This window comes from Panthera uncia, chromosome D4, assembly GCF_023721935.1.
Source record: "Panthera uncia isolate 11264 chromosome D4, Puncia_PCG_1.0, whole genome shotgun sequence".
Lineage (NCBI taxonomy): Eukaryota > Metazoa > Chordata > Mammalia > Carnivora > Felidae > Panthera > Panthera uncia.
This window is the reverse complement of record NC_064807.1, coordinates 79,371,559-79,385,671: the sequence shown is the minus strand read 5'-3', so window position 1 is coordinate 79,385,671 and position 14,113 is coordinate 79,371,559. Positions and strand designations below refer to the sequence as shown.

General features: G+C 39.2%; 1 protein-coding gene, 1 non-coding gene and 1 pseudogene across 2 annotated transcripts in view; 1 reads left to right on the top strand and 2 right to left on the bottom strand.

Moving 5' to 3' along the window:
• Window positions 1-2,501: 2,501 nt before the first annotated feature.
• On the bottom strand, window positions 2,502-3,417 carry LOC125922513 (olfactory receptor 1J2-like; annotated as a pseudogene).
• Window positions 3,418-7,996: 4,579 nt separating this feature from the next.
• LOC125921042 (olfactory receptor 1J4-like) overlaps window positions 7,997-14,113 on the bottom strand; it is a 14,395-nt gene continuing 8,278 nt past the window's right edge. The window contains 1 exon segment of the mRNA XM_049628352.1: window positions 7,997-8,987. Coding sequence (XP_049484309.1) covers window positions 8,045-8,987 — 943 coding nt within the window. The 3' untranslated portion in view covers window positions 7,997-8,044.
• Window positions 10,854-10,928, top strand: TRNAK-CUU (transfer RNA lysine (anticodon CUU)). The gene has a single exon. It is a non-coding gene; the product is annotated as a tRNA-Lys (tRNA).

Below are 14,113 nucleotides of genomic sequence, written 5' to 3'. Positions count from 1 at the left end.
AAACACTTTCAGTTAATACTTTCAAAATGAGAACAGAACATATCAAAATTTGTAAGATAAACAAATAGGAATGCTTAGAGGGAAATCGATAGCACTAAATGCCTATATTAGAAAAGAATAAAGGTCTCACATCTGTCACCTAAAATTTCACCTTAAGAAACTAGAAAGAGAAGAGCAAATTAAACTCAAAGTAGGGAAATATAGAAAATAAAGTAAGAAGAAATAAAGAGAAAAGCAGAAAATAGTGAAATGAAACACAGAAAAATAATATGTAATAGCAGTAAAACCAAAAGTTGGTTATTTGAGAAAAATGATAAAATTGATAAGCCAGATGGATCAAGGGGAAAAAAAGAGAAAAGGTACCCACTACTATTATTAAGAATAAGGAAAGGTGCCTGGGTGGCTCAGTCAGTTAAGTGTCCAACTTTGGCTCAGGTCATGATCTCACAGTTTGTGGGTTCCAGCCCCATGTCAGACTCTGTGATGACAGCTCAGAGCCTGGAGTCTGCTTCAGATTCTGTGTCTCCCTCTCTCTCTGCCCCCCCTTCTCAAAAAAAAAAAAAATAAAACATTGAAAAATGGAGAAGGAGGGCAGGCTTAGAAAAGCATATGAGGGTGTCTTTTGAGAGTGATGGAGATGTTTGTGGTCTTGATTGTGGTGATGGCTTCATGTATATACATCATAATACATTAAGTTGAACATTTAAAAACTGTATGTCAATTACATCCCAATAAAACTGTAAGTGAAAGCAAAGAAATAAGAAATAAGCAGGAGTCCCCTTGGACAAAAGAAGTATTTCCATTGAGACCTTTCTTTCATTATCTTAATTGAACAATCTTCACAGCAGGGAAGACTTTCCACACAAACATATTTCACAGCAAAATTTAACATGGAAAGACTATTTTTCTCTATCTTCATTTTTCAGAGCATATTCCTTTGGAAGAATGAGGTTTTTCCACCCAGTCACAATCTAAAGGATGGGAGATCAGAGTGACATCTGCTCTATTCCAATGTGTTATGAAGGGATGATTCTTTATATTTGGTCAATGTTTCATTATCTACATTGCCTCCAAGGACAAGAGGTTCTTTCATTGTGTTGGAAATGTTGGCAGGATTTTCCTCCTGTGTTATACCATATCACTTACCTATAACATTCCCAGAATTTGGTGTAGATGTTTATTTTCAGGATATGCATCTTTTTTAAAAAAACAACAGAAATTTATTCTCACATTTGTAGACGCTAAAAAGCCAAAATCTAGGTGTTAGCAGAGTTGGTTCAGTGAAAATTGGTGAAAGGAAATTTCATTTAAAATGAAATCTAGAGGCTAGAAGGAGGAGCTGTCACGTCCTACCCCTGGTCATCAATTGCAGACCCCAATAGGAAGAGAGAGCTCCTTGCAAGTCTTGCAAGTAGATACACCATTTTACTAGGCCCACCAGGAGAAGAAAGTTGCTCTCCTACCCTAGCAACAGCCCAGCCAATGAGACACTGTCATAATTCAATGAAAAGCCACTATGCCTTAAACTCCCAGTTTATTCCAGTGGACTTCTTGATTCAGTTACATGCTTGCTCCAACTCACTTAATCCAAGTGTTCTCAACCTCCACTGCACATTAGAATCACCTGCCAAAAGTTTTATATTGTATTTAGATTTGGGGAAAACATATGAAGCGTTTAGTTAGTCAGCTACTCCAATTGGTAAGCCAGCATTCTGAATGTCCTTATCTTAATACATGGAGTTAAATTTAAATTTTATAACTCTAGAAAAAAATATTTTAAGAATTGAAAGTGAAACTAACAAGCAGATTGCTAAAATATGGATTATCATTAATTTTATACAGCCATTTTAAAAGTGTTCTAATTATCTACACCATTAAGGTTCACAAATGTTGGTACATTTTCATATGAGGTCCACATAAAGTCTTGATATTTCCAAACTACATCACATTTGACATCTCCAAAATTCTTCAACATAGGCATCAGAATTGTAAAGAATGAGAAGATACAGCTAATAAAAATGCCTAACAGATCCAAACAGCAAATAAATTTGCAATCAAATGCCTTTTTCCTTAAAGAGGAAAGCAAGGATTTTTTTTTTTTTTTTGGTCTATTCATGAATAAGAGGCAATTGTTAAGGAAGATTCCCTCTCCTGATTTAAAAAAGTTTGGTGCTTTGAAGACAATTGAGATAAGGGTGTTTCTGTATGTGTCAAATGCCTGGGCTTAAGAAAACCTAAAGAGGTATAAAATAAAGTAAACAGAAGTTTGGTTCACAGAATGCAGATGGTTACAGCAACTATCACTTGATGTGTCTGGCCTGGAGGTTAAATTAACTCGTTTGGTTTGGGGAGAACAAACAGGAAGAACCGTAAAAGCCCATAACCTGGAAACAGGGAAGTGGAGAGGGTGCCAGCAACAAGGGTGGTCCTCTGCACAGTATTCCAAGGAAGAATCTCTGACAGTGCCATTTGGTGAACTAAGAACTGAGGTAAGGTGATTGTCACTTGGAGAAGAAGATCTCCCTCTTAAAAAGTCCCCCCAGAGTCCCTTTCATGTCCCTGTTCCTCAGGCTGTAGATGAAGGGGTTCAGCATTGGGGTGACCACAGTGTACATCACTGAAGCAATTATGTCTTTCTCAATGGAGTTGTTTGATCATAGGAAACATGCACAGAGCCGTAATTGTCCTGCAAAATACAAATGCCCCAGAGAGGTGGGAGCCACAAGTGGACAAGGCTTTACAGATCCCCTTGGTAAACCTGAGGGAACCCTTAGGATGAAGACTCCAATGCAGACATAACAGACCAGGATGCCAGTCAGTGATATGATGATTTCCAGCAACCCCCCACTGGGAAGAGAAGATAACCAACCCATTGATGGAGGTGTCAGAGCAGGACAACTTGAGCAGAGCAGCAAGATCATGAAAGAAATGAGGGATAGTGAGATTGTGGGATAATGCACTGCTACATGAGAGTAACCAGGACACAATCACTAATGAGACATACAGGTTTTCTCATATGATGATGGTGTAGTATAGATGGCAGATGGCCACATACCTGTCATATGCCATCACTCCGGGGAGATTCCCAATACAACCAAAAAAATATGAAAACAAATACATCTGTGTTACACACCCTGAATAAGGGATGGGTTGATCTCAAGTATGCATATTTATCAACATTTCAGGGATGGTGTCAGATGAAAAGGAGACATCCGTGAGGGCCAAGTGGCTGAGGAAGAAGTACATGAGAATGTAAAGGTGAGAGTCCAGGCTGACGAGCAGGATGAGAAGCAGGATCCCCAGCCCTATGGTCAGGCACAAGCCCAGGAACAGGGTGAAGAACACATCCTGTTGCTCCAGCCTTATTGGGGAGCCCAGGAGGAAAAACATGCTGCTCTTGTTCTCCCTCTACATGCTGCTTTTCTGTCTACTGGGAGTAAGGGGATAGGGAAATGTCAGAGACTTTGGAAGTTGACAATGGCCACCATTATCATTTCTTATTTTCTCCTGAAAAAAAATAATAAATGCATGAATTTCTATCATTCCCTAGTGTTGCCAAAGCATGAGACACCCTCAATGCCCAACATGATTCCTTTCAGTGAAAACCAGAGCAAAATTATTCTTATTTATTTTTAACCTACCATGTTCCTAGCATTGTGCTACTAATTGGAGATACAAGAGTAAATAGGACACACAGGGCATCTTCCCCCAGGATATTGACCCTCCAGAGCATGCCTGACAGAATACAGACTTAAGGTATGGATCTACAGCCAGATTGCTCTATCAATGGAATATTATTGAGCCATAAAAAAGAATGAAATCTTGCCATTTGCAGTGACATGGATGGAGCTAGAGAGTATAATGCTAAATGAAATAAGTCAGACAGAGAAAGACAAATACCATATGATTTCACTCATATGTAGAATTTAAGAAACAAAACAAAAAAGCAAAGGAAAAAATGAGAGCGAGTCAAAGCAAGAAACAGATTTTTAATTATAAAAAACAATCTGATGGTTACAAGAGGAGAGGTGAGTGGGGAGATGGGTTAAATATGGGATGGAAATTAATGAGTGCACTTGCTGTGATGAACACCAGGTGTTGTATAGAAGTTTTGAATCACTATATTGTACACCTGAAACTAATATTAGAATTAAACTGGAATTTATTTTTATTTTTTAAAATATGTTATTGTCAAATTGGCTAACATACAGTGTGTAAAGTGTGCTCTTGGTTTTTGGGGTAGATTCCCATGGTTCATCACTTACATACAACACCCAATGCTCATCCCAGCAAGTGCCCCCCTCAAGGCCCATCACCCATTTTCTCCTTTCCCCCACCCTCCCATCAACCCTCAATTTGTTCTCTGCATTTAGGAGTCTCTTATGGTTTGCCTCCCATCAACCCTCAGTTCTCTGTATTTAAGAGTCTCTTATGGTTTGCCTCCTGCCCTCTCTGTTTGTAACTATTTTTTTTTTAACTTTAAAAATGGGAAAACTATGGCCCAAACTGCAGCTGCTGCTGCAGCAGAATGGCCCTGAACAAAGGCAGCAGCGGGCTTATATGGATTTTAGCAAGTCAGAATACATCATTATTTGGTTAACCAATTACAATTTACAGCATTTCATGGTAGCCAATTATATTGTGACACACAGACGTTAGTTTTGGCGGGAACCTATAAATTTTAAAGGTCTTTGTCCTAAGAGGGTTTAAAATGACCAATCATAGTTAGACAACTGAGATGCTGTAGGGCTTTGAGTACGTGACTTTTTACATGTTGGTCTTGCCTAGGCCAGATCTTGGTAGAGGGGGTGGGGGAGCGTTTTGCATCCTAAGTTATCTATTTAGTAAGCGGGCAAGGTCACAGAAGTGAGATAAGGCGGTTAGTAATTACTGATAACCCTAATAGGGAACTACATAAGCCTTTTATCTCAACTATTCATGAAAGGTGAGTTTAAGCCGAACTTATATACAATAAGCTTTCTGATATCTTATAAGTTGACCTATTACAATTAATAAGGAAAATACAAATTAAACTGCAATGAGATACCACTACATGCCTATTAGAATGTCTAAAATTAGAAGGACTGCTGCTATCCAGTGTCGTTGAAGATATGAAGGAACTGTAACTCTCATACACGGCTGGTGGCAGTGTAAAATGGTGCTACCCTTTGAAAAACAGTTTACAAGTTCTTTAAAAGTTAAATATATAGCTAGCATATTGCTAGGTATTTGCCCAAAGGAAAAAAAAATGTAGATGTCCGTACAAAGACTTATACAAGAATGTTCATAACAGTTTTATTTAATAGCCAAAAACTGGAACCAGTCCAAACATCCTTCAACAGGTAAATGGACAGAAGGGTTGTGGGATATCCTTATAATGGAATACTACTTAGCAATAAAAAGAATGAACTATTGATAAAAATTTGTACATGGGTGAATCTCAAAATGCTTATGCTGAGTGAAAGAGGACAGCAGCAAAAAAAAAAAAAAAATACATACTGGCTGATTCCATTTAGATAAACTTCTTGAAGATGGGAACTAATCAATGTGGAAAAAAAAAAAGATCAGTAGTTCCCCTGGGGACAGATGGGAGAAACAAAGAGGGGCAGGAGGGTAAGCCTGAGGAAACTTCATTATCTTGATGGTTTATCTTTGATAGTTTCATAGATGTATACCTATGTCAAAAGGATCTTGCCATTCCTCTATTGAATAGCATCCAGTGGATTCCCAAATCACTCACACTAAAGATGAAACTCTACTATGATGCTTAATCACACTAAAGATGAAACTCTACTATGATGCTTAATTTTATGTGTCAGCTTGGCTAGGCTACAGTAACCAGGTATTTAGACAAACACTATTCTAGATGTTTCTATGAGGGCATTTTTAAGTGAGATGAACATTTTTTAACATTTAAATTCAAGTTAGTTAACATATAGTGTAGTACTGGTTTCTGGAGTAGGATTTAGTGATTCATTAATTACATATAACACCCAGTGTTTATCCCAACAATTGCCCTCGTTAATGCCATTTACATGGCATTAATGCCTTCGGTCACCCATTTAGCCCATCCCCCCCCCCCCCAACCATCAATTGTTCTCTGAATTTTTAAGAGTCTCTTTTGGTTTGCCTCCCTCTCAATCATTTAATTTTTATCAGCAGGTTTTGAGTAGATTGCCCTCCATACTGCAGATGGGCCTTATCCAATCTGTAGGGCATAAGACTGCCTTCCCCCAAAGAAGAAGCAATTTTGCCAGAAAACTGCCTTTGGGTTCAAACTGAAACATTTCTCTGGATTTCCAGCCTGTCACCCTGCTGATTTGGGACTTACCAGCCTCCATAATCACATGAGCTAATTCCTTAAAATCTCCCCCCATGCACCTCTCTCCCACAAATGTACACAAACCCTCTTGGTTCTATTTTTCTGGGGAATTTTGACTAATACGCTTACTATGACCTGAGGTGCCTTACAAATGTGGTTCCTTGATATCTTTAACATATCGTCTACCACCCACCCCCCACTCATCCCTGTATAGCTACAGAGGCCCATTTAATGTTCCTGGAATAGGCCTGATACCATCTTACCCCAGGGTATTTCTAGTTGCTTGGGATGCTTTTTCCTCAGAAATCCCCATGGCTCACTTACCTGTCCTCACTAATGTCTTAGTTTAAATGTTACCTTTCCAGTGACCATTAAATTATAAAGCACCACCCCCCACCAGAACTCTCATTTCCCCCTCCTTTTTTTTTATGAGTATAGTTGAATACAATATTACACTAATTTCAGTTGTACGACATAATGATTCAACAAGTTTACACATTATGTTATGGTTACTATAAATACAGCTACCATCTGTCCTGATACATTGTTATTACAATGCCATTGACTATATTCCTTATGCTCTGCCTTTTATTCCCATGACTTATTCATTCCATATCTGGAGGGCTGTTTCTCCCACTCCCCTTCACCCATTTTGCCCACTACTGACCCCCCTTCCCTCTAGCGACCATCAGTTTGTTCTCTGTGTTTATAGGTCTGATTCTGGTTTTTGTTAGTTTATTCATTTCTTTTTTATTTTTAGATTCCACTTATAAGTTAAATCATATTGTTCCCCACTTTAATGCTTCCTTTACCTACAGCAGTTTTTACCTACAAACAAAACTTAAAATTTATGCATTTAATTCAGACACAAAAACTCATCTCCCACAGAGCTTACATTCTAGTAAAGAAACAACGACAGTAAAGGAAATAAGTAAAGCTCATGGTGTGTTAGAAGGTTGAAAACTGCTATGGAAAAAAAAGGAGCATGATGAGTGGGGTCAGGAATGCTGGAATGTAAATTCTGCATGGCAATCGATTTGCAGGTCTTTCTGTTTTTTAACTTGCACAGCCAGAGCTTGGAAAATTGCCTAGCATATAGTAGTCATGGTAAATATTTTTGTGTGCATGAGTTATGAATTCACACATTTATCTTTTCCTTCTCAGAAGTAGAAGCTCTCTGTTTGGGAATAAGACAACACTTATTTTCCCAGATTAAAATTAATCAGGCAGATAGAGGTTGTTCTCACCACAAAAATCCAACTTAGAGCAGAAAATCATAATCTTTCTAGCATGGAGAAATTTGGTAATTGAATTGACTCCTCTGTGCTCCCCTATTAACTTCTTGTCACAGGCACAATCAAATTAAAGTTCATTTAAGTTTTAACAAACCATCAAAATCACTTTATTATCTAGCTACTGCATTTAGAAGGTAAGCATTCTGGACTTTCTAAAACTAAAAATTAGAAACTTGACTGAATATTTGTAGACAAGAAACAAGAAATAAGGAGCTTGTTTATATCTCATTTACTTCAACAAATAGAAACTGTGGGTTATAATTAAAAGCTAGGTATGACCAAAGTGAAAGGGGTCAGGTCCTATAACGTAACTGTCCATTTAAAGAGTAGTTGGGAAAATGCAAGAGACATGGATAGTCAACAAACAATTTTGCAAGAAGTCATCTCTAACAAGGTCAGTGGGTAAAGTAATACAATTAGGTGATTCTCACTTGGTGAAAACAATGTTGTTTCTGAAAAGAATCTCCAGAGCCAATTTCATGTCTCTGTTCCTTAGGCTATAGATGAAGGGGTTCAACATGGGGGTGACCACTGTATACATCAGTGAGGCAATCATGTCGTTGTCATTGGAGTTGCTCGATGCGGGAGAAAAGTACAGTGCTATAATTGTTCCATAGAATAGAGACACTACAGATAGGTGGGAGCCACAGGTGGACAAGGCTTTGCAGATACCTTTGGTAGTGGGCACCTTCAGGATAGAAGCCCCAATGCGTCCATAAGAGACCAGGATGCCAGTCAACGGGAAAATGACAACTGCAGCCCCTGCAGTATATATGACCAGCTCATTAAGAGAGGTGTTTGAACAGGACAGCCTGAGTAGGATGGGGAGGCTACAGAAAAAGTGGGGGATGATGTTGTCAGCACAGAAGGACACCTGGGTCAGGAGGAGGGTGTGTAAAAGGGCACTGCCACAGGAGAGAATCCAGGAGCCAGCCACCAGCAGCACACACAGATCCTCCTTCATGATGGTGGTGTAGTATAGAGGATGACAGATGGCTACATACCTGTCATATGCCATCACTGCAAGAAGGAGATTATCAACACAACCGAAAAGTATATAAAAATACATCTGTGAAATACATCCTGGATAAGAGATTGATAGGTGCTCAGTCTGCATGTTCATCAGCATCTTTGGGACAGTGACAGAAGAGAAAGAGACATCAGTGAAGGCCAAGTGGCTGAGGAAGAAGTACATGGGGGTGTGGAGGCGGGAGTCCAGCCTGATGAGCAGGATGATGAGCAGGTTCCCCAGCACCGTGATCAGGTACATGCCCAGGAACAGGGCGAAGAACACGGCCTGCTGCTCTGGCCAGATGGGAAGCCCCAGGAGGAGGAACTCAGACACGCTGCTCTGGTTCTCCCCCCTCATGCTGCTTTCTCTCCTCTAGGAATAAAGAGAAATGGGAAATGACAGTACTTAGAAATACTATGCATAGTAATTACTGTATAGTCACATATTTTCTCCAAGTGACTGTCAGCATTCAGGCAAATATTGCCTTGCAATTCACATATGGATGCCTCGTCCAGTCTCATGAGAGGGATGCAATGAGATTTGTGTGAACCTTGACAGTCACTTGGAGAAAGTACGTGACACCAAACTCTTCAGTCAAAATCAGGAACAACTCATTCTTTTTTGATTTTGTTTTTTACACATGTGGAGACACTGTGATAGGCACTAGGAAGAAAGTAATGAAAAAATCCCTTCCTCTGGGGAGCCCACATTTGAGTAAGCAGCCTCACAGCACTGATGAAGAGCATAGCTCTGCAGCCAGACTGCTTATGAGCTTGCATCTGGTTCTTGCTTATCCTGATTGTTGCTTGCCCTCTCTATCTCTCTGTCTCTGTCTCTATCTTTGTCTCTCTGTCTGTCACATACACACATACACATGCTTGCCACTTAAGCATTGAGAAGATTAAAGAAACATACCATGTACAAAATAAGCCCTCAATACACAAACTCACTTCACACCATTATAATGACTATCATCACAAAGAAAGGGAAGGGAAGGGAAGGGAAGGGAAGGGAAGGGAAGGGAAAGAAAAGAAAAGAAAAGAAAAGAAAAGAAAAGAAAAGAAAAGAAGAGAAAAGAAAAAAAAATGGAGGGAGGGAGGAAGGAAGGAAGGAAGCAAGGAAGGAAGGAAATTAGTGTTGATGAGGATGTGGAGAAATTGGAACACTTGTGTATTGCTGGTACACGTAAAATGGTGCAGTTATTATGAAAAACACTATGGCAGTTCCTAAAAAAATTAAGCACAGAATTATCATAAATCCAGAAGTTCCACTTCTGGGTATATATCCAAAACAATTGAAATAAGGTTCTTAAATATTTGTACACCCATGTTCAAAGCAGCAGTATTCATTTTTTATGAATATAATTTATTCTCAAATTGGCTTACATACAACACCCAGTGCTCGTCCCAATAAGTGCCCTCCTCAATGCCCATCACCAATTTTCCCCTCTCCCCCATCCCCCCATCCACCCTCAATTTGTTCTCTGTATTTAAGAGCTTCTTGTGGTTTTTTTGGCCTCCCTCCCTCTCTGTTTGTAACTATTTTTTCCACTTCCCTTCCCCCATGGCCTTCTGTTAAGTTTCTCAAGATCCATATATGAGTGAAAACAAATGACATCTGTCCTTCTCTGACTGACTTATTTCACTCAGCATAATACCTTCCAGTTTCATCCACATTGCTGCAAATGGCATGATTTCATTCTTTCTCAAAACAGCATTATTCATGACAGCAAAAGATGGAAACAACCTGTGTCCATTGACAAATGAATGGATAAACACAATGTGGTATATACATACAATGGAATGGAAGGAAGGAAATCCTGACTCCTGCTACAACCTGGATGAACCTTGACATTATGCTGACTAAAATAAGTCAGTCACCAAAGTATAAATACTGTATGATTCCACTTACATGAGATCCTAGAATGGTCAAATTCATAGAGACAAAAAGTAGAATGGTGGTGGTCAGCAGTTAGGGAGAAGAGAAATGAGAAATTATTGTTCAGTGTATACAGTTTCAGTTTGAGAAGATAAAAAAGTTCTGGAAGTAGATGGTGGTGATGTTGTAAACGTACATAATGCCACAGAACTGCACACTTAAAAAATTACTTACATGGTAAATTTTATGTTATGCATATTTCACCAAAATAAAAAAAAAACCTTTAAGTTGGAAAATATATCAGCAAGAGTTAATAAATTATTGACTAAAGATAATAGTCAGGGGTGTCTTGCTGGCTCAGTTGGTAGAGAGCATGAGACTCTTGATCTCGAGGTCGTGAGTTCAAACCCCACGTTAGGTGTAGAGATTACTTAAAAATAAAATCTTTTATGAATGAATGAATGAATGAATGAATGAATGAAGGGTGACCAAAAAAATAAATAAACTCACTGTTTTGGCAGGATGAGTGACCAAGACCACAGGTCAGGAATTAAAGATAACGGAGGTATGAATAGGCCATCAAGCAAAATCAAATAGCTTACTGAAAATGTGTTTACTTCTGTGGTCTCTCTCACACATTCAGGGAAACAGTGAAGGCCCAGACCATGGCCCCTGAAGATTACTTCATCCGCAGCAATTGACTAACCGCATTTTAAATAAATTTTCCAATAAATAACTTCTTCATGTCTGCCATCATCTCTCTCCCCTTTTATCTCCAATACTTCAAAATGGCTGAGTTCTTTTCTTTTTAAGTTTATTCATTTATTTTGAGAGAGAGAGAACAAGCAGGGAGGGGTAAAGAGAGAGGAGGACAGAGGATATGAAGTAGGCTCTGTGCTGACAGTAGAGAGCCCAATGCATAGCTCGATGATCATGACCTGAGCCAAAGTTGGATGCTTAACCAACTGAGCCACCCAGGTGCCCCCAAAATGGCTAAGTTCTAAGCACACATGCAATGTGAGTGACATGAGAGTTTGCCCAATGGTGTGGCCAGAGAATCAAGATATTACAGATGGTATTGGACTGAGGAGTTATATCAGAATTCATAGTCATCTGAGTAACTAGACAAGGTTCCAGAATTAACTACACCATGTTCCCCAAAGTGGAAATTTGGAAATTACTGAAGGTCAATGAAAAAAATTGGGGGCCCTGGAGAAGTTCAGTAGTCTTCAAACCACATGGACAAATTGCCACCAACTTAGCATAAAGAGGACTTTGCTTAGAGCTTCCTGTTTATGTCTAGGGCTGAGACAAGAGGAGACAAGACAAGAGGGCTGAGACAAGACTCTGGGGCTGTTTCCCTAAGTCGAGTGCATACACATATTGCTATGTCCCGCACATATGTGAGTGTGTTAGACACAAAAACAGACACACAGAGTAACACAGAAACAAACCCAAGGTCCTATGCTTTGGCTCTCTCTGACCTATACTCATCTCTAGTTCAAAAGTGTAGAAGTTTGCATGGATTCATACTAACTTACATTCCTCCTTAAGATGAAACATTTTGTCACACACAACTTTAAAAAACATGCAGAAGGAACCCTTCTATGTTGTTTGGGGGCTGTAAAATGCTCAGCTGCTATGGAAAACAGAATGGAGTTTCCCTAAAACATTAAAAATAGAATTGCCACATGATCTTGCTATCTCACTTCTGGGCATATACCAGAAAGGACTGAAATCAGGATCTCAAAGATATATCTGCACTTCCATGTTTTCTGCAGTCCTATTCACAATAATTAAGTTATAGAAACAACCCAAATGAGAAGAATGGGTAGAGAAAATGTGGTATAAACATACAATGGAATATTATTCTGCCTTAAATACGAAGGAAATCCTTCTATCTGTGACAACATGGATGAGCCTGGAGGACATTATGCTAAATGAAATAAGCCAGTTACAGAAGGACAAATATTGCATGATTTCACTTTTATGAGGTATCTAAAAGGGTCAAACTCGTAGAAACAGGGAATAAACAGTAGTTACCAAGGGGAGGGGGAGAAAGGTAGAGCTGTTATTGATATAAAGTTTTCGTTATTAAAGATGAATTAGTTCTAGAGGCCTGCTATACAGCATAGTGCCTGCAGTCCACAGTACTTTATTGTGCACTTCAAAATTCATGAAAAGAGTAGATCTCATTTTAAGCTATTTTAACCTCAAAAAAAGAGGGGGCACAAGGAAATTTTGGGATGTGATGGATATGTCTATTGCCTTGATTGTGGTGATAGCTTCAAATGTATATGCATAGGTCCAAACTCATTAAATTGTATACATTAACTTTATACAGATTTTTGTATCAGTTACACCTCAATAAAGCTGTTTAAAAAAAATCATGCACTCAGCATAATACCTTCCAAGTCCATCCACGTTGCTGCAAATGGCAGGATTTCATTCTCATTGCCCAGTAGTATTCCATTGTACATATAAAGCACATTTTCTTTATCCATTCATCATTTGATGGACATTTAGGCTCTTTCCATAATTTGGCTATTGTTGAAAACACTGCTATAAACATTGTGGTACATGTGCCCTTATGCATCAGCACTCCTGTATCCTTTGGGTAAATTCCTAGTAATGCTATTGCTGAGTCGTAAGGTAGTTCTATTTTTTGAGGAACCGCCACACTGTTTTCCAGAACGGCTGCACCAGTTTGCATTCCCACCAACAGTGCAAGAGGGTTGGTATTATGCTGAGTGAAAGAAGTCACTCAGAGAAGGACAAATAGCATATGTTTTAACTCATATGTGGATCTTGAGAAACTTAACAGAAGACCATGGGGGAAGGGAAGGAGAAGAAATAGTTACAAACTGAGAGGGAGGGAGGCAAACCACAAGAGACTCTTAAATACAGAAAACAAACTGAGGGTAGATGGGGGGGGTGGTGGGGAGAGGGGAAAATGGGTGATGGCCATTGAAGACGGCACTTGTTGGGATGAGCACTGGGTGTTACATGTAAGCCAATTTGACAGTAAATTATATTTTTTAAAAAATCATACAAACACCACATCCAGTCATCCAGGGAACTCACAAACCACACACGCACACACACGCACACACACAAACACACACAAGCACACATGCACACATTAGCAAAAGATTTCCAGCCCTCCACGGTCTACTATTAGCACTATACATTAGGACTTTCTACCATGGTAGAAATGCTCTGTATCTACATTGTCCACTATAGCAGCACTAGCCCCATGTGACTGAAGACTTGAAATAGAGCTACTGAAACTGAGGAACTAAAATTGTAATTTCAGTTAATTTTAATTAAATTTAACTTTATGACCACATGTGGCTAGCAGCATCATAGAGGTCAGTGTGAAAGTCACTTAGCCTCTAAAAACACAAGCAATGTAAACACCCATTTTCTCTTTCTGTCTCTAGTCCTCACATACACACACATATCTAGGCCAAGTGATGGTTCCTCACCTTCCTCCAGTGGATGCCAATTCTTGCTGGTCCAGGCTGTTACCTGAATATACTTCTCTTATGGCCTAATAGTCTTTAACACCTTTCATTCCTGTTCACAAGCACTGGAATAACGAGC